The sequence below is a fragment of the Microtus oregoni genome, unplaced genomic scaffold (assembly GCF_018167655.1).
Source record: "Microtus oregoni isolate MIOR12 unplaced genomic scaffold, Mior012 000015F_ref0000493, whole genome shotgun sequence".
Classification (NCBI taxonomy): domain Eukaryota; kingdom Metazoa; phylum Chordata; class Mammalia; order Rodentia; family Cricetidae; genus Microtus; species Microtus oregoni.
Genome location: NW_024543074.1, coordinates 44,562,037 through 44,583,545, shown reverse-complemented (window position 1 = coordinate 44,583,545; position 21,509 = coordinate 44,562,037). Strand labels below are relative to the sequence as shown.

The 21,509-nt window shown below is 42.0% G+C and overlaps 1 protein-coding gene across 2 annotated transcripts in view; it reads right to left on the bottom strand.

Moving 5' to 3' along the window:
* The window catches only part of Rad50 (RAD50 double strand break repair protein), a 58,180-nt gene that overhangs the window by 13,024 nt on the left and 23,647 nt on the right, over positions 1–21,509 (bottom strand). For both annotated transcript variants that reach the window (XM_041665660.1, XM_041665661.1), the window contains 8 exons: positions 21,055–21,244; positions 20,186–20,312; positions 19,692–19,885; positions 17,945–18,055; positions 16,808–16,900; positions 16,621–16,734; positions 11,469–11,596; positions 9,367–9,591 (listed from right to left, as the gene is read on the bottom strand). In XM_041665660.1, the coding sequence (XP_041521594.1) occupies positions 9,367–9,591; positions 11,469–11,596; positions 16,621–16,734; positions 16,808–16,900; positions 17,945–18,055; positions 19,692–19,885; positions 20,186–20,312; positions 21,055–21,244 (1,182 nt within the window). The remainder of the gene's footprint in view (positions 1–9,366; positions 9,592–11,468; positions 11,597–16,620; positions 16,735–16,807; positions 16,901–17,944; positions 18,056–19,691; positions 19,886–20,185; positions 20,313–21,054; positions 21,245–21,509) is intronic.

Sequence of the window (21,509 nt, the reverse complement as noted above, 5' to 3'; positions counted from 1 at the left end):
TGGATGGGCGTTGTTGGGATGTAAGAAATCTCTGTACTTTCTTTCTGCTCAGTTTTGTTACAGACCTAAAACTGTTCTAAAAAATAATTAAAGGAGAAAACGAACCAACCCCAGAGGTGTCAATGTAGCGTGTGGAGCTGTTCTTGCACACACCCTCTGCTTCTTCACAAAGGCAGACTTTAGGTGCCAGGGCTGTACTGCCTGCCACTCCAGCACCTCTGCTCCAGAGCTTCTACCCCAGCAGGGAAAAGCCAGCCACCTGCCTCCACACTTGCTCTTTCAACAAGAGGTTTCAGAGAGCCCGAGTTTACCCTCTTCACTAGCACACAGCTTCCAGCCTGATGCCACAAGTGGAGCCGCACACCAGGCCTCCTGCTGTTGCTTTAAAGGCTACTTTCTACCTCAGCATCTGACCAAGAGCACAGAATCAAATGCTTAAGATGCAGCCATGAAAAACCAGGGGCCTAAGAGAAGTCTTCCTGCCCAACAGAAACAGTGTTGTGAGTACCATGTTCCAAATGAATTAGAATTTCTTCTTGCTGAACTCAAAATTCTTAATTTGGAAAATTTAAGTGACTCTTTTCCAAGTTAAAATTATTATGACTTTATTAAACTCATTTCCAGTTTCCTAAATCAGCTCTTAACATTAGGCAATGGTTTAACCATTATCACAAGATGAACAAAACAACGACCCTGCAGTCGATGTGAAATGCCATTGGCTATCTTTGGGTTTGTAATCAATCCCTTACAGGATGCTACTGTATGAAACCATAGTGCACTGTGGTCAGCGCAGGATGAGTCCTGAATAAAGTTCTCAACCAGAGCTCCCCTTGAAGGCCCAGACCCGTGCTCTCTACAGCCTGGCAGGGAGCTGGCTGCCAGATACAAAGCTATGGCAGTTGTATGCTTCATGAGTCTCAGAAGCAATATGATATAACACACACTGTTTCACATTTGGGAAACAGAATACCAAACAGCATTTTGGGCAAGTGACTTATCCCAGTTTTGTTTAAACTGTGGTGCTGTGGCTGGATGGTGGTGGCACAGGCCTTCAATCCCAGCACTTGCCAGGCAGATCTCTGTGAGTTCGAGACCAGCCTGTCCTACAAGAGCTAGTTCCAGGACAGGCTCCAAAGCTACTGAGAAACCCGTCTCGAAAAATGAAAAGACAAAAAACCAAACTGTGGTGCTGTGTGTGGGGCCGTACATCCTAAGCCATGCATGTTTCCTACTAATGACCAGTGTTTCTGCCAAAGCCTCTGCTGACTGCTGCTCCAGATGATTACTAATAACAGATGCTAATCAGCTCTTCTCGAAAATGCACTGCTAGTTTCCTGTGTTACCTTAAATAGACCACTGTGCAGCAATGACATCGACAGCGTTCTCGATCCTTTTTTTTGGCAGGGGGAAGAGGCAAACTTAGGGATCACAACATAAATCTTGAGCTCTCCTCTGTTTGCAGGACAAACCCCCAGACTCCATTTGGAGGAAATTTTACTACTACTTTTCGTATTTAGAAGACTACATCTGATGAGTAGATAAAAGACCTTACTGAACAGTCTGGCTTTGCTTCTGAAGCAGCTAAATTTATAGAAGGAAGGCACCCCTGCATCTCCTCACCTCCGCCCACTCCTGGCTGGCTTCATAGAGCTCCCAGATCCTCCTGGCATACTCAGTGCAATACCTCACGTTCCTCTGCGGAAATGCCCTGTCTTCCCCAGGCAGACAGCTTGGCAAACCTACCAAGGCATCTATTCCGCTGGCTGACTCAGCAGTTTAGGGACAGGACAGGTTATGGCAGTCTTCTACGACCTTTTTAATGTACGTGTAACCACGTGGCGCCTCACTGAGTGATGGCCAGAGGGCTTCTGGACAGAGTAGTCTAACAGTTAATACACACAAAGCCCAGGTCTGTGAGCCACATACTGTAGGCAAGGACTGGATTCACAGCAGACCCTCCCACCCAGTTCCTCTAGATGTGATCCCAAGTTCTCTTTACAGCAGAATGTGCTATCGCCATCTCTCCCCTATCATTTTCTCCTCACTCAACTACAACTAGACTTTAGTTTCAACTGTTGGCTTTCCAGTCATAAACCTCCAATCTGTCAAACTCAAGGTCACCTTTCAGCTTGTCTTAATCTTATTCAACATCTTAGGAGTTAATGATTCTTGTAATATTTGCTTCACTTGGCCTGCAAGTTACAGCAACCTTTAACAATTTGTGGTGTAGGAGGTCCTTCTGTCTATGTGTTACTTTCATTGGTTAATGAATAAAGAAACTGCCTTGGCCTTTTGATAGAACAAAACTTAGGTAGGTGGGGAAAACAGAACTGAATGCTGGGAGGAATAAGGGCAGGGTCAGAGAAGCCAAGGGTCCTCCGCCTGAGACGGTAGCCGGTTAGAATCTCCGGTAAGCCATTGCCATATGGCGATACACAGATTAATGGAGATGGGTCAAACTAATATGTAAGAGTTAGCCAATAAGAAGTTAGAGCTAATGGCCAAGCAGTGTTTTAATTAATACAATTTCTGTGTGGTTATTTTGGGACTAAGCTAGCTGGGCAGCCAGGATGAACAAGCATCCCTCTCCCTTGCAACAAACTTGCCCACTGCACCGGCTTCTGATTCACTTGTAAACTAGTCTCTGTACCCTTCTCTGTAGCTACACCCTTTCTATATGCAACAAAAGCCACAAGCATGCTCTAGACTCTGGATTCTGTATTTAACTCCCTGATTGAATTCTTTATTTGGAAGTCTACACAAGCATTAAAGTACCCAGCACAGAACTCTTCCTTTCCTCTCCCAAACCATGCATGTTTCAGGAATAGTACCTTGTTCCCTGAGAGCCTGCTGCATAAGTGAGAATATACAGACGTACTCCTCAAGCCTTCTCTTCCCTCAGCTCCATCAGTATGCTGTTCCCTGTTTCCATGGCTACACTCAAGTCTTCTACTGCTATCTCTTTGGTCACCATGTCAGTCTTTTCTCACTGGCATTGTAGCTTCTGATCCTAAGTATTATAATCCATTCTCCACACACCAGGCAGTATGACTGTCATGCTTTGCAATGGACTTTCAGGAACCAAACCGTTCACCAGGGCTATTTAGCACAGCATTCTTAGCCTGTCATGTTTCACCAGATGTCCTGCTTCTCCTGCTCTTGGGGCTATAGTATTCACTACTGTGCACCTGGCACGGCTGTGTCTCCCCACCGTGCACACCTTGCTCCCTCAGTTACTACACTGTTCATTTTCACAGTAGTACCCATCATTACTTGCTATTTTCTTGCCTTTTTTTTTCTCGAACTCACAGCGATCCAGCTGCCTCTGCCTCCTAAGTGCTGGGATTAAAGTGTGTGCCACTACACCCAGCTGCTTCTTTTTCTTAATTTGTTTCTTTATTTGTATATACTTTATCTACAACATATAGTCAGATAAAGTATATCTATATCAGCAAACAAAAGCTTAATATAAATGACAATTTTGTATTTCATATAAACATCCACCTAAGGAGTTATAAAACAAAGCAAACTTAGTCAAGTATCATGGCTATTAGAAAGTTGAGTTTAAGGCCACATTTATACAATATAAACATGTCTACAACTACAAATTATGTAAGTGCAGGCTTTTCCTTTAATGGTTTTAAAAGGGCTATCATGGTAGCAGCTTGGCAATACCAGAATAGAAAGTCCCCGTTTCTGAAGTCTAATCTTATCTCTGCTAGTTACTTGGGTAATCTTGGGCAGGCTGCTTAATCTCTCTAGTAAACACAGTGTGTGATACTCTGTCTTTTACAGATGAACAAAAAGAATTTGATTATGGCCAACATAGTAAATACTTAGAATTTGGTCTCTCCTCTGCAAAGCTTCCAACGTTGGGACATTTAATCTCCAAAAATACTGAAATATAGCAATGGAAACCTATGTTTCCTTAACAGAGTTAATTTTTTTGTGTGTGTGCGTGTGTGTTTCTCTGTAGCTTTGGAACCTGTCCTGGAACTAGCTCTTGTAGACCAGGCTGGCCTTGAACTCACACAGATCTACCTGCCTCTGCCATCTGAGTGCTGAGATTAAAGACGTGAGCCACCACAGCCTAGCTCAGAGTTAGTTCCTGAAGTCAGTAGAAAACAGAGAGTTTAGGAACTTCAACACTGGAGCACAGAGCCAGGAATGGCTCAGACCCAGAATTCTTTGGGTCTTGAGAGATCCAGGGAGGAAGACTAGTATAAATTCCTGGGCGACATAGTGGAAGGTTCAAGAAAACCTGAGTATGTGTGAAATCCTGTCTCTAAACACACACACACACACACACACACACACACACACACACACACACTCTCGAGGAAGGGAAGGGAAGGACAGGAGAAAGGAAAATGCCGTGGAAGCTGGATTAATTCTACATTGTCTTAGAGTTTGTCCTGTAACTATCTCTATAGTGAATGTTAGTATATATTTTTTAATCCCCATTTTATAGATGAGGAAACATCTATAAAGATGTGGTAAATAGTTACCTAATACAACAAGGTTAAAATTCTTTTTCCAGAGACAGTACTTTTAGCTATGTGTTATAGGTTTGGCAGGCCTGGTGAAGACCAAATTTGTCAACTTTCAGAGAACGTCTACCCTGCTAAGTCATTCCCAGTTTTACTTTCCATGGTATCTTTGACTGTAATCCACATGATAGCTTCTTATTGACAATCTGTCCTGAACCGTTTCAACACCCTTGCCAGCAGAATCCTGTTCTTACTGCACATTGAAAGTTGGTGCGAGGGCTACTAGATCCACAGCACCTGTTGTTAAAGAACTAAACAAAGCAAGCAGAAGAACACAACACCCTCCAAAGGCATACAGGAAGTAGCAGGGAGGACAGAGAATTACTCGGAAGCAGACAAATGAACATAGTCTATGGGCAAGGGCTCTCAAAATAGTTGATCTGTTTCAAAACCTTAATTAGATTTTTTTTAAAAGATTTATTTATTTATTATATATCCAATATTCTGCCTGCATGTATCCCTGCGGGCCAGAAGAGGGCACCAGACCTCATTACAAATGGTTATGAGTCACCATGTGGTTGCTGGGAATTGAACTCAGGACCTCTGGAAGAGCAGCCAGTGCTCTTATCCTCTGAACCATCTCGCCAGCCCCTTGAGCCATCTCACCAGCCCCCTTAATTAGATTCTAATTAGAGATGTGGCAGACAAGATTGTTTAGTAAGTTTCTGTTGTGATCAAATCCCTGAGATAAAAAACTCAAGGGAGAGGTGATTATTTGGCCCAGTTTCACTCCATGGTCAGCTGACTCCATGGTTTGTCAAGTCCGTGGCAAGGCATGAAGAAGCTAATTCACTTCATGGTAGTCAGGCAGCAAAGAAAAGTAATGAGAAGAGGCCAGGCTCAGACACTGTCTTCCAAGGCAGGCTCTTAGTGACCCACTTCCTTCAGGAAGGCCTTGAGTTCTACCACTTCCCAACAACTTACCCCAAACATTCTTGAGTCAATGTCTCTTGAAGCTTAGGGTAGCCTTAAGTCACTATGTGGGTGGAGCTGATCCTCCTGCCTCCACCTCTTAAGTACTGGGATTAACAGAGTGCACTATTATTTCTGGCTTCAAACTTTAAATGGATTAAACAAATGTCTATTAGAATAGAGTCTTGATATCTAGCTGCCTGTAGAAATACCCTCACAGACACACTGGTGTGCTTTACCAATCTAGGTGCTTCTTTGTATTTGTATTCTTGTTAGTGTGTGTGTGTGTGTGTGTGTGTGTATACACATGTACATGTACACATGCTAGCTTGCTTGCCTATGCCACAGAGTTTGTGGAGGACAGAGGATAACTTACAGGAGTTGGTGCTACCCTTCAACCATGAAGATTCTGGGGACTGAATTAAGGTAGCCTTTTTTTTTTTTTTTTTTTAAAGATAGAGTCTATATATACCTGGCTGCCTCAAACTCACAGGTGACTGCCTCCAAAATCTGCGATTAAAGGCATGAGCCACCACACCCAGGCTCCAAGATTCCAAGATGCTTCTAAATGCAGTCAGGTTGACAAGATCACAGAGTATCATCAAAAGCATCAACATATCAGTTTTTCATATATTAACTACAAATTATATGAAAACAACCTCATTTACAACAGATATAGAAACAAAAACCTGGGCATATTTTTAAATAAAGAGGAGAGTGATCACTATGAAACACTATAAATAACAAGAACAGAACTCAAAGAGAACACAAGAGTAGAAAGACAGCCCATGTTCATATTCATAGACTAGGCATAAGTATTGTTGAATTGTCCCCTTGCTTTTCCACTGACACACAGATTTAGTTCAATTCATAGCAAAGTATCAAAGACATCCTTCAGATAACTAGGGAAAAAGTCCTCGATTAATATGGACCTATAAAATGAGGAACCAAGCAGACAAAACCCAAGTAGTCAAAGCAATCTTGAACAAAAAGTACAACAGAGAATAGTCTAAAAGCTACAGCAATCTGAATAGCACAGAAGTAACAGAGAGATAGATACCAGATCAGTAAAATGGAACAGAGAGTCTAGGAATGTAATACACACACATCTCTACTGTTAGCTGGTCTTCAATGACGGTGCTAACAACAGACAGTGGGCAAAGGACAGGGAAAGCTGGGACTCTAGATGCAGAGTACGAACTAGACCTGTCTCTTCCTACATACCATAATCAACAACAGAAAACATTTAACACCTGAAACTCGGACTGCAGAAGGAAGCACAAGGAGCATTGCTTTACAACTCTGCAAAAGGCAAGGGTTTGTTTTTTGGGACAAGATACTAAAAGTACTAAGAACAAAAACAAAAGTAGACAAAAATTACATCAAATCATAAAGCTGCTGCCCAGCAAAGGAAAGAATCAATAAAGAGTCTAAGGAATGGGAAAAAATGATGTTACCCATTCACCTGGCAGGGTAAACATCCAGAACATATGAGGAACTTAAAAACGAGTAGTCTGCTGAGTGGTGGGGATACACAGCTTTAACCCCAGCACTCAGGAGGAGGAGGAAGGCAGAGTTCGGAGTTCAAGGTTATCCTGAATTTACGTAGTGAATTCCGGAATAGTCAGGGCTGCACAGAAAAACCCTGTCTCAAACAAACAACAACAAAAAAAAAATGAGTGATTCAATAAACTAAAGAAGGGGCAAATGAGCTACATACGTACCTCTCAAAATACAAATGATCAGCAGACATGAAAACACACTGCTATCATTTGCCATTAGTGAAACACACACGGTCCACATGTGAGAGACCGGCTCACTCCAGTTAGAACACACATGGTCCACATGTGAGAGACCGGCTCACTCCAGTTAGAACACACACGGTCCACATGTGAGAGACCGGCTCACTCCAGTTAGAACACACACGGTCCACATGTGAGAGACCAGCTCACTCCAGTTAGAATGACTCCCATAAAACAAGCGCTGACGAGGATGCAGGAGGAGATCAGTTTGAAGATTCTCCAAAAGACACCCACACCTTTAATCCTAGCAGTCAATTCTGTTAGTCTAAGGTCAGCCTTAGAACAAGCAAAGCAAAAAACAACGCCCCCTCCAAAGATAGGGCTAGCAAGACAGCTCAGTGGATCACACACTTCCTGCACAAGCCTGATGACCTGCACTCAGTCAGAGGAACCTGTGCAAAGATAGGCGAGAACCACTCCACAAAGTTGTTCTCTGACCTCCAGAGGTGCTATGGCTCCTGTACACACACACACACACACACACCCCTCTTATAAATATACAACAGAAATACTTATGTTTAAAAATAAAACCCCCAAACACACCAAGAGATAGACTGACGATACTACCCAGCTATCTCACTCCCAGGTGATAGCGGTAGAAAGTTGAAGTATTCTGAAGAGGTGGGTGTGGTAGCGCATGCACTTAATCCCAGACCTTGGAAGGCAGAGAGGCAGGGACAGCCTGGTCTACATATCAAAGTTCTGGGCTAGTCAGGAATGAGAGATCAGCTCTCCACTAAATCCTGAAACTAGAATACTCATAACTAGAGGAGATATAACCCAAGCATATCATATACATATGTGGAAATTATCATACTGACTCCATTAATATGCATGATTAACCCTGTCTTGAAAAACCAAAACCAAAAACAATTTTAAATACTTTCTTTTTTTTTTTTTGAGGGGGATGGGAGTTAAGGTAGAAACGGTTTCTCTGTGTAGTCCTGGTTGTCCCGAAACTCACTTTGTAGGCCAGGCTGGCCTCAAACTCAGAGATCCATCTACCTCAGCCTACTGAATGCTGGGATTAAAGTCCCGGCTACAAAAATACTCTATTTTTTTGTTTGTTTGTTTTTGTTTTGTTTTTCGAGACAGGGCTTCTCTGTAGCTTTGGGACCTGTCCTGGAACTATAGCTCTTGTAGACCAGGTTGGCCTCAAACTCAGAGATCTGCCTGCCTCTGCCTCCCGAGTGCTGAGATTAAAGGTGTGCGCCACCACCGCCAGGCCCAAAAAATACTCTATTCTTAAAAAAATCAATAAAAAATGAGAGGACTGTCCACAAAGGTCACAACTGTTTCTCATTTTAAACCCATTACATTAAACTCATAAATTCACTTGCTACAGCCTGTTACCTACTGGGATTATAGGCAACTGAGCCACTATATTGGGCTAGTAAAACCATAAAAAAGAAATACAGCATTCTGTAAAAATCAAGCATATCCTACAACTCATTGCCACATACATAGCGTTAGTCTATCTCTTTGTCAGAAAATGTCATAGAGTTTGGGAGATGGGCACAGCAGTGATTCATGGCAGGATTCTGTACATGAGAGCATGGATGAACTACAGCCATATCAAAAGGGACAAAACCAAAACAGCAACTCCTGGAAGAGTACCTGAAATGGGATGCCACTTTTAAAAGCTTGAACACAACACACGTGTATTAAACCTGGTTTTTAAGAGCAGAGAAAGCAAACATCTTTGTTCCTGAGATAGGGAGTAGATGCTGAAGACTGAAATGGGAGAGCATCTAAGTGGATGCCAGTCAATAGTAAACAGTGACGTTCCTGGACTGGCTAGGGGAGGATGCCGAAGACTGAAATGGGAGAGCATCTAAGTGGATGCCAGTCAGTAGTAAACAGTGAAGTCCCTGGACTGGCTAGGGGAGGATGCTGAAGACTGAAATGGGAGAGCATCTAAGTGGATGCCAGTCAGTAGTAAACAGTGACGTCCCTGGACTGGCTAGGGGAGGATGCTGAAGTATTTTTCATTCCACGGCATATATGAAATGTCATATACTGAAAAGACAAAAACAGGAAAAAAGACGACCACAGTGCGCCACCTGCTATCACTGCAGTGAACACAAGCACAGAGGACTTACTGGTCGAGAGTCTTGTAGTAGATGTCCAGGTCCTTGTTCACCAGCTCTGTGGTTCTCATGACAATCATCATTTCTCTATACTTCTCCTCGGCATCCCGAAACTGAGGTTCTCGGAGCTCCTTCTTAAAGTGAAGAATTTCTTCTTCATAGCCCTTCTGCCGCCCCAATGCCAAACTGTGGTTTCGTTTTATAGTGTCTATGTTCTCTTCCAACTTCTGATGCTCACTAGAAAAGGGGAAATGATTAGTGAGAACCACTGTTCAGCTTTTGGCAACCTAAGCAGAAAGTCCCTAAGACAGGTGTCATTCTCGATGATGAGCACACAGCAGAGGCTCCGGGCTTCCTAAGGCTTTTGAGCTAGTTCTTTTCCTTTCAAACTTCTGCAGTATTTAGGTTTCTGAAGAAGTTAATTTTTACGTGCTAAATAAAGAATCCTCATAACACGTGAGCATCATAACAGCCCCTGGGTTTTAGATGCTGACAATGTAAAGCACTACTGGGGATTCACACAACAAAATCACACACTTCTGCATTAGAAAGAACTAAGGAGGCCACAACTGCCAACAATGAGAAGTTACTGGTAACAGGTTTCAATCAGTTTTACTTACAAATGTCAAAGTATCAAAGACACAGTACAATTTTATCTGTAATAAACTAGTCATTTTCTACAGTAAAATGCATTAAAAATTGTTTCTGTTGCAAAAGTATAAAAATCACAATTCTGACCAAAAAGTACTCAAAATTTTCTAGTACCCTGGAAGATTATACAGAATTTAATATATGCCTTAAATTTCTTCATTTACTTACTTGTTAAGTACATGTTCTGTGCTAGATATTGCTCACAAATCATATATAGTTTATCTATTTGGTTGATGGTTCTGACACTTCCTAGTATGGAAGATTTGTTAAGGAATAGATAAATTATGCAGTCTGAAGCATGCTCAGCCAGGTATGGTCGTGTACACCTTTAATCTCACACATGGGAGGTAAAAGTAGGTGGAGCTCTGTGAATTCAAGGCCTGTCAGGTCCATAGAGTGAGTTCCAGGACAGTCAGGGGACAGTCAGTGAGAACCTGTCTTTAAAAATTGCTAAGTTTAATCACAAAAGTATTTTTTTTAAAAAAAAAATCTATCTTGGGCTGGAGAGATGGCTCAGCAGTTCAGAGGATCCTGGTTTAACTCCCAGGACTCCACATAGTGGCTCACAATCACTTAACACCAGTTCCAGGGAATCCAACACCATCTATTCGCCTCTACACGCACTATATGAATGTGGCACACATACATACACGTGGGCAAAATACTCATAAAATAAATAAAAAGAAAATCTGAGTTGAGATGAGGTCCTAGCCCTGAGAAAATTAAATGGACACCAAGTTCCACTCCTAACCAGAAGCTATTTGCAATAAATACCAGCCGAAAACAGGAAAAACAGTTTTCTACAATGGAGTGTCACTGGGGTCATCAACCATATTCCAGGGCAGGCCTCATGCCCAGGAGTAGCTGGCCAGCCAAAAGAACTTCACGGTTTTCTGTTGTTGCTGTGGTTTTGAAATAGGGTCTCTTTATGTAGACCATGCTGTCCCAGAACTCACAGAAATCCACCTGCCTCTGCCTCGCGGTTACTGGGATTAAAGATCAGTGCCACCACGGCCTAGCCTTGGTGGGTTTTTTGTTTCATTTTGGTTTGGTATTTTTTAACTTACTAGTCTTTTGATTGTTTTTATTTTCTTGTGTGTATGTGTGTGGGTTTCAAAAAAAAAATTTTTTTTGAAAGAGGAAGAACATAATATTGGGGGAAAGGATATGGGAGGACGCTCCATTGTAGATAAGTGGGTCCTGGGAATCTAACCTGGGTCCTCTGGAAGAGCAGCCAGTATTCTTAACTACTAAGCCATCTCTCCAGCTCCTGGTTTCTTTATACTCATAACAGTAAAGACCTTCACTGAAACAAAAACACTATTTTGTGTTGAGTACAGTGATCATGCACGTAATTTTAGCCCTTGAGCGGTTGAGGCAGGAACACCATGAGTTTGGGACCAGCTTGGGCTGTTTAAGGAGACCTCAAAAATAAACAATAAACACTATTTACTGAAACATACTTTTTCATTTGTAAAACTTGCATTTGTCCCATCTCCTTCAAATGTTGTTTTCTTTCTTCTTCAACTTCTTTTAGTTCCTCTCTTCTTTTCCTTAGTGTAAGGTTATCCTGCAGCCACCTTTCTTGTATCTAGACATAAACGCTGTATTAGTTAACAAAAATAAACAAGCTAACAGTCACGTGCAGACAGACAGTGATAATACTGCCTTCTCTACAATCACGTTAAACTGACCAAAAGGAGACTCAGCCAGTGGGACAGGAGGGGCTGGAAGGAGAGAGCAGCCTGCACTGCCCCTTCATGACTATGATGCAAGAGCTCTTTTTCGGCAGAGGTGAGCCTCTTAATAACTGAATAGAGCGTGTATTTTTGTGTACTTATTTATAAAATACTGATATATTTGGTAAAAAGTCATTAAAGGTGGTCATTTTATATACACAAAATGGATAATGGAAAAATTAACCAGATGTTATTTTCTTCTTGTCTCAAACTGCTGGGATAAAGGTGTGTATCACCACACCAGGCCCAGACATATTTCATGCCTACAACCTTAATCATCTTCCCCAGGAACCATGCTACATAGCCTGCTGATCTAGAATATAAGACTTCATTAACATGTATAATATTTATGTTCCTATGGTATAAAAATAAAACCTTAACAAATCAAGAGATCAATATAAACTGTTGAAGTCTTCCCTACGTTACTCCCTAGTCTTATTCGTCTCCTCATGCGTGTCCAGACTATCAGACACTTTAGAGTATGTGTCAGACACAATCTCTGCCTCCAGGCTGGCAAATACAAGTTGAGTGTTCCTACTCTGAACATCCAAAATCCTCAATGGGTTTGGCAGAATTTCAGATTTTTAAATTAGGGATGCTCAATTGGTATAGAGTCTATGCAATTATTAAAAGATATAAAGAAATACAAGATGGAAAACACTGCTAAGGCCAAGCACTTTGAATGAGGATTACTTTACCCATAATCTCACAAGGGAGTGGGAAGTAACACATAGCTGTGAATTTGAGATGTTTCTGCCTGTTGACCTGCAATAGTAAGAAACAGGCTGTGGCTAGGTGGTGCACACCTTTAGTCCCAGTACTTGGAAGGCAGAGACAGGCAGATGGATCTCTGTGAGTTTAAGGCCACCCGGGGCTACAGAGCAGGAAAGCCAGAGCAGTTACACAGAGAAACCCTGTCTCAAAAAGAAAAAACAAGAGAAAGAGAAAGAAAAAAAAGAAAGAAAGAAAGAAAGAAAGAAAAAGGAAAAAAGAAAAAGAGAGAGAAAGAGAAACTGGCTGTTGATGCTGAGTGGTCTTAATCCTTGAAAAGACATTCCGTTACCTGGCAAGAACGAGAAACAACTACCCTGATAGTTTCCTAGCGATTACAGTGAATTACAAGAGACACACATTAGGAGACAATTTAGAAGCCGACACTGGAATTTAGGGGAAAAAGTCTTGCAGAAACTCGGTGCTGTAGGAGTAGGAGGGAAAAGTTTTGACACTACCTTGCTTCCAACTGTCAAGTATCTGGGTGGCAGGAGACAAGGCTTTCTCTCATGTGCTAAAGGTTCAAATCAAACTGTGCTCCCAAGAAACACTATTTTTAGTTTTTAAAAAATTATTATTATTATTATTATTTCGAGACAGGGTTTCTCTGTAGCTTTGTAGCCTGTCCTGGAACTAGCTCTTGTAGACCAGGCTGGCCTCAAACTCACAGAGATCCACGAGTGCTGGGATTAAAGGCGTGCGCCACCACCGCCCGGCTTTTAAAAAAATTATTAAGAAGAATGGTAAAACTGAGTGTGGTAGTGCACACCTTTAATCACAGCACTTGGGAGGCAGAGGCAAGAGCATTTCTGTGAGTTCAAGGTCAGTCTGGTCTACATCATGAGTTCTAGGTCAGCCAGAGAAGAAAGGGAAAAGTGAAGGCTACCACTGTGCAAACTCATGAAAGGCATTACTATAAACAGCTAAAGGTAGCCAAGGTGACACGGCTGTGAAGGTTCAGTGGCTGAGGCAACGCAAGACACACTGAAGACAGCTGTGCTCGCTGAAGCCTTGCCATGGAGAACAGAGCTTTTATCCTGATTAGGAACATGGAAAGGCTGCTTTCATCTGGTGTGATCTAACATTTGAACTGATTTTCATGATAGCATGTAAGGGCGCTTTATAAAGGGCCATCACACACTGTAGTTAAGACTGATTCTTATGCAACATTCCCAATTTGACAGCACACAATCATCAGACAAGTATTTCTTTTAGGTTACCTTCCAGTCTTACTTTAGTTTGTGTGAATTATGGTGATAATGCCACCTACTGTAAAGTGTTATTCTGAAGGTGAAGTCAGAACAGTATTTGGCTCAGTAACTGGTTGTAAAAAGCTGTGGGGTCCAATTTTCCTTTGGAATTCTAATTGTAGCTCACAAAATATAAAGAATAAGATAAAGAAAGGGAAAAAAACAGGTTAACACTTAAAAGTTCATCTTTGTTAGGCTCTATTTGATGGTTGTTTATTTGATGGTTTTTGGGTGTGCGTCACAAACATCTCTATGTATGTGTGGCAGCCAAGAAAACCTTGAGTGTCACTCCTCACTATACTACTTCAGTATTTTTTGTTTGCTTGTTTTTGAGGCATGGTCTCTCAGGGACACTGAAACTCACCAGTGAGCACTAGGCACAGCCATTTACTGCCTCCCCAGCACTGTGATTTCTAACTGTGTGCCGCTATGCTTGCTGCTCACCAGTAATACCGGCTCTACTTCCCCCCTTCATATATATGCCTTCACTGAAAAAAGGGAGGCAGATTTCAAATTACTCCCCTCACCCAAGATTTATTTAGTATGTATACAGTGTTCTGCCTGAAGAGGGCATCGGCTCTTATGACAGATGGTTGTGAGCCACCATGTGGTTGCTAGGAATTGTACTCAGGATCTCTGGAAGAGCAGCCAGTGCTCTTAACCACTAAGCCATCTCTCCAGCCCCTCAAATTACTTAAGATAAAACTTGACTGGACTTAAACTAGCACATAAATCGGTGAGTTCCCAGCCACAGAGTTCAGCTGATACAGCAATGCACACAGTTGGCCATGGTGACTTCCAGAGAGACAGAGCCCATAGGACACAGATGGAGGGATTCGTTAGGACAACTGACCCCATTATAGAGGGTAATGAAACTCATTACCAGTGGTCTGCAAACTCAACAATTCCAGGATGCCAGAAACACAGCTCAGTGACAAGCCTGAGGGTCACTAGTCTAAGTTCTGGACTCTTTCTTTCTCCCGCTTCTACCACTCTACTGCAGGAATTACAGTGAGTGACATCATGCAGTTTATGCAGTGCTAGAGACCAGATCCAAGCCCCCTGTGTGCTACATCTCTAGCCAAAGAGCCTGGAGTTCTGATGTCCAAGAGCAAAAGAAGTGTGTCCTAAAAAGCTGGAAAGATGGTCTAGCAGTTAAGAACACTAGCTGCTCTTGGAGAGGATGGAGTTTGGTTCCTGGCACCCATACTGATTAGCTCACAACCATCTGTAACTCCAGATCCAATGAATCTAAAGTCTTCTTCTGGTCCTGGCAGGCATATACATTCTCATGCACATACAAATATAATGTATCTTAGCTCAAGAGACACAGATGACATCCTTTTCTGTCCTATCCAGTCTCCTAGTCAACTGGAAGGCTCACCCTGCAGGCAGACATTCCAGATATATGTATTAGGTCAGGCAGATAAGCCTTGTATTGATATTTCATTTTTGAAATGCCTGGGAGTGATTGTGTGTACCTATAATCGTAGGACTTGGGATATGAAGATAGGGGGTGGGGGAGGAGGGAGGAGATGGGGGGATGTCAGGAGTTCAAGGTGCCCAGCAATACAACTGGTTATAGGTCAGCCTGGACTGCAAGACTTTGTTTCAAAGAAACAAACAGGCTAATCCTTAAAAGGTAAGGGTTTTGTTTTTGTTTTTTAAGTTTTTTGAGACAGAGTTTCTTCTCTGTGTAGAAGAAACCTGGCTGTCCTGTCCTTGCTCTGGCTCTGTAGACCAGGCAGGCTTAGAAATCCAACTGCCTCTGCCTCCACTGGGATTAAAGGCTTGGGCTACTGGCAAAGATAACATCTCAATCTAATCTTACTGTAGAAATTAATTTTAATAGAGAAAATGACATATATCAACTCTAAAATGAACATTATATTTTCCTTATAGATAAGGAACTAAGGCCCTATGCCTAGCTTACATAATGAGACCTGTCTAAAACTTAAAAAAAAAAGCCTATGAGCCGGGCGATGGTGGCGCACGCCTTTAATCCCAGCACTTGGGAGGCAGAGGCAGGCGGATCTCTGTGAGTTCGAGACCAGCCTGGTCTACAGAGCTAGTTCCAGGACAGGCTCCAAAGCCACAGAGAAACCCTGTCTCGAAAAACCAAAAAAAAAAAAAAGCCTATGAGTTAATATGTAAGATCAAAATATATTAGCTGAAAAGACAGAAAACAATTCAAATGTAAGATATACATATAAACTTAAGTATAAATACACATATAAACCTACACTTATCCATCTGATATACAGACTGATACAGAAATAAAACACATATTTAAGATCAAACAAGAATATAATAGTAGCAACATTTAGGAAGAAGACTGGACATAGGAGGGGGTATTTAATGTTTTATCTTTGTTTTGTTTTAAATAGACAGGATCTCACTATGTAGCTGCAACTCACACAGATCCAACTGCCTCTCCCTTCTGAGTGCTAGAACTAAAGGCTTGTTCCACCATGCCTGGCCTTTTATATGTTTAAACTTTTACTACTGAGAGCCCTTTGTTGAAAATAAAAATGAGCCAGGTGGTGGTGGTGCACACCTTTAATCCCAGCACTTAGGAGGCAGAGGCAGGCGGATCTCTGTGAGTTCGAGGCCAGCCTGGTCTACAGAGTGAGTTCCATGACAGTCAGGGCTACATAGACAAACCCTGTCTCAAAAAAAAAAAAAAAAAAAAAAAAAAAAACCAAAAGAGAAAGAAAAAAGGAAACAAACAACAAAAAAAAAAAAAGGAAGAAGAAAAAAAGTATTTTCCCCATTGCATTTCCATCTAATTTATTTTCTATTATAAAAAACTTACTGCAGAAACAGTGCTGTGCTATAGTAGCAGAAAGCCCTACCTTCTGTGTGTCAATATCTTGCCTCATGGTTCCCATTTCTTTATTTATCTTTTCTTTTTGTTTGTCACAGTCATTTAGTTGAGCTACAACTTCATTAAGTTCGGTTTCCTTTTGCTAAAAAAGAAAAAAAGATTCATTGAGTGCACGAAAATAAAAACAAACAAATAATAATTTTGTTCTAAATTACCTTTTTATAGTCATCTTTTCCATCTTGAATATAATTCTCTATGTCTTTCATGTAACCATTAATATTTTTAACCTTCTCTCTGATATCATTGATCTGCGGAAAGACATTTATTAAATTTATACATGTACACACAAAACCAAAACAGATTATACACAAGATGAGTTAGGAATAGTAGCACATGTCCGAAACCCTAGTACTTGGGAGGGAGAATCACTATGACTCCAAGGCCAGCTTGGTCTACGTATCAAGTGCCCAGGCCACATACGGAGACTCTGCCTCAAGAAAACAAGCAAGTAAATAAATAATTTAAAAAAATCACCAGGATCTGATAAAGGGGATCAGTAAGAGAGCATAATGGAACACTGGTTTGGAAATCAGAAGCCAGAGGCAGTCAGTTTTCTTTAAGGATGGAGCTCCTAGTCGGTGAACTATACCCTAGAGGACTGGCCTCGAACTCACAAAGATCTGCCTGCCTCTGCCTCCTGAGTGCTGGTAAGTTGAATCTTTTCTCAAGAATTTTCTAAATCCAAAATTATAACATGGCTCAGTAGGTAAGAGTACTTGCTATACTTGCCTGAGGACCCAACTTCAAATTCCCAGCAACCATGTGAAAAAAAAAAAAAAACCAACAAAAACAACTGGGCATGGCTGTGTGTGCCTGTAACCTCAGCATTGGGGGGGTGGGATGGGATGGGGGACAGCAGATCCTGGACGCTCACCAGGTAGCTCCAGTGAGGCTTAGGTTCAGTAAGAGACTGCCTCAAGGAGACAAGCTGGAGAGTGACAGAAAAAGACCTCCAGCTCTGTTCTGTGTATACATGCATGAGCATGCACACCAGAATACTCACGTGGATGCCCCCCTCAACTATGCGCGCGCAAACACACACACACACACACACACACACACACACACACACACACACGTACGTCATGAGGGTTAGGGATGTAGCTTGGTGATAAGTGTGCTACTCTAGCATTCACAAGGCCCTGAGTTTAATGTCCAGCATTCCAAAAATAGAAATAGTATCACAAACCTGAAACTACTATTTACCTTATCTAGTTATTTATGTAAAATAATAGTGCTATAATTGGTTAACACAGGCATTGGGTAAGCAAAATATGTAAACAAGAACTTACTTTATCCTGAGCCATTTTGTTACTTGTATGTTTTCTGTGGATTAATTCTTCTTTTTCCTGCTGGAACTTTTCCAGTGCTGTCTCCAAAGGGTTTATTTGCTCTTTAGCATCCTGAGCACACACAAAGCCAGACCAGTCATACAACACTTCATTACCTTATTTCAGATGCCAGGCTCCACAGCCTCAGTAAAACACATCCCAGGTGTCAGGCTTTAACTTATTTGCATGTCTTGACAGGGTTGTGAAGATGGCACTGATATTTTTACCCACGTGCTTCAGAGAAGCAAACAAACAGTAACTTGTTCAAGGTCACAAAAGTAAATGTAGTAGCCAAGAGTCTAACCTAGCCCAACTCCAGAAATGACTACCAAAATGACTACAATTTTCATCTAGCCATGATTCCAATTATCCCATATAGCTTATGCATGGATCTTCAAGAGTCCAATAGGGAACTATGTCAGCTCTATGTGATCAAAGACAAGGAAGGTTTGTTCAGTGTAAAGCAGCATTCTTCTTTACATGTCACCTAAGCAGTTATCTTCATCTTCATGGTTGTAACAGCACACCGATTGACGGTGGCGTGCCCACACCTTTTCTGGAAGAAAGGGGACTTTCAGATGACAAACTATTGTACAAATCAGAAGTCTCTTGTGACATTGCGTTGAACATGCACACATGATCACCACAGTTCAAAAAAATGAACCTTGAACTCTTAAAGCATGTTACAAGGAAGACACAGACATTAGTGACTTCAACACTGGTGTGTTTTCTCATGCAGGGAGGTGGTGGTGTGGTGGAGAGCCAAGGACCTTCCCACCGGAAGACCTTTCTGACCATCAACCTTGCTTCCTCTGGACAGCCATGGGCATTCTGAAATCTTTGTTATCTATCTCAACAGGGCTGGGAGATACTCAATGTTTTAAGTAAAAATCATTTATAACCAGTTAAGACTAGTGCAAGGTAATACTACTTTGTAGTATAAATCCAAATTATTTAATCCAGAATTATTTAAGAAATAAAGGAGCATTTATAGCAATCACTGCTAAATAGACTGGGTAACACGTGTAGTGCCTACTGAATGAGTGGCTGTAATCATGAAAACCGGGATTAGGACCTTGCTTTGATGCACTGAGATAAAGCCAGCGGGTGCACTCCAGGGCCCACAGCACCCCATGCCCATTCACTGTACTGGCAAGCAGGCTGAAATCACATGGGGGATTGAATGGAGCAGTGCTAACATACGGGTGTCTGTCATGGGTCGTGTAAAGAAGAACCAAGTATCTGGTTAGATAGCGAATTTTCATGTGTCAGATGGTGGCTGGCTATGAATTCTTGTCCCCAAGTGTTGTATCTATGACATGAAAATTCGCTATCTAACCAGATACTTGCTTCTTCTTTACACGACCCAACTCTTTCTTCCAAATCTTTCTGCCACTCAAAAATCACATGAAGTCGGGCAGTGGTGGCACGCGCCTTTAATCCCAGCACTTGGGAGGCAGAGGCAGGCGGATCTCTGTGAGTTTAAGGCCAGCCTGGTCTACAAGAGCTAGTTCCAGGACAGGCTTCAAAGTTAGAGGAACCCTACCTTGAAACCCCCCCCCACCCCCCCAAAAAACACCACACATGAAGAATCATCATAACACTTTCATTTGAGTCTCACAATAACCGTAGTTATGTCTCTTCACATCAATATTGGGAATTTTGTGTCTGGACTAAGTTACAAAACAACATGTATGTGCATTCCTACCTTTATCTCTCTGTATAAAGACTGAACTTCTGTGGACAATTCCACAGTCTGCTCCTCCATTTGCTGACGACGTTGCAAATTCGTGGATATCTGCAGTTTCTCTGATTTCAGCTCATTTGTTTTACTTTTCAGGCACTGAATTTGCTCCTGCTGGTCCTGTATAAGCTTACGGTTCAATTCAATCTTACTGGAAACTGAACAGAAACATATGGATGGGTACAGAAAGCACTGTTATCACCCTCTGAGTTCTTACAGTGTAAAGAATTCAGAGGCTGAAATGCAGTGGGCTCCAGCACGCAACAAGGGTGCCCCGCTCGCTATCCCCACCCAGTCACAGGGCAGGCACAACTGGGAAAGAGCTCAGCTCATCAGACTCTACAATTCCAGGTGTGTTGCACAAGGCACGGAAACAGGCAGGACACTTGGAAAGGAGCGGGAGAGTGAACGCGTGGGAGGCAGCACCGACGTCTGTGTGGGGTGCGAGCCCTCATTACCTGTATCCACTTTATGTTGTTTTTCCTGTTTTTCCTGGTTAACCTGCTGGACAGTTCGATCCAAGTCTACCCCTTGCAGCTTAGCTGCCTGCTGTGCAATTTTCCTTTCAACATCCTTCAGCTCCATCTTAAGAACAGAACAGTTACTTCTAAGAGACTCACTGCATTATCATGATTCAAGCCCTTTTAAAGCCAAGTTTAACAGGATAAAAAGTGAAATTAAGGTCTGGTACTTTAAATAAGGTAAATGAACTATGACTCACTTTCCATAGTTTATAAATTCTTTAAGCCTAGGATTTAAACAAATCAGTTAATGAGTTCAGTTAATCAGTTTTCTGTACCTGAAAATTAGCTACTGTGGAGAGAGGGAGGGAGGGAAAAAAAGAGAAAGAGAGAGAGAGAGAGAATGTGCGCCTCACTGTGTAGCCATGACTGGCCTGGCACTTGCTATGTAGACCAGGCTGGTACTGAACTTAGAGATCCACCTGCCTCTGCCTCCCCAGTGCTGGGATTAAAGGTGTGCACCATCATGGCCAGCTACTGCTTTTTGTTGTTGTTTTGATTTTTTTGTTTTGTTTTGTTTTAAGAGAAGAGTTTCCCTGTGTAGCTCTGATTGTTCTGGAATTTGATCTGCCTGCCTCTATCTCCCGTGCTGCGACTAAGAGTACGCCCCCACCGCCCGGGCTCAGCTACTGTTTCTAACACATTCACATTCACATTCACATTCACATTCACATTCATTCACATTCACATTCACATTCATTCACATTCACATTCACATTCACATTCACATTCATTCACATTCACATTCACATTCACATTCGAGCCCCACAGGACAATTTTTCTACTTTAAGCTGCAGTAAGCTTACCTGGAGCCTCTCCATAATTGTAACATCTGTCAGGCAAACTTTAGCACTTTCTTCTTCAGGCATTATTGTTCCCAAGAGTGTTTCCTGTTCTTCTATGCCAGTCTTCAGGTTCTGTATGTCTCCGCTGACACTCTGCAGTTTGTTTCTTAATCCTGGTATTTCCTTCTCCTTCAAATCAATTATGCTTTCCCTTAAGAGAAAACACAATGAAATCAATCTAGCTGACATTCTTCATAATGAAAGTGAGGTTATTCTGCTGGCCCTTTCCAGGACATCCTGTAGGAGCACAATGATGTCAACATGTCTATTATTTGTGAGGTCTACCTTATTCACTTGATCATAGTGGTGTTAGCTATGTTTTTCCACTGTAAAATGCCTACTTCTTTCTTTCTTTTTTGGTTTGTCTGTGGCTTTGGAGCCTGTCCTGGAACTAGCTCTTGTAGACCAGGCTGGTC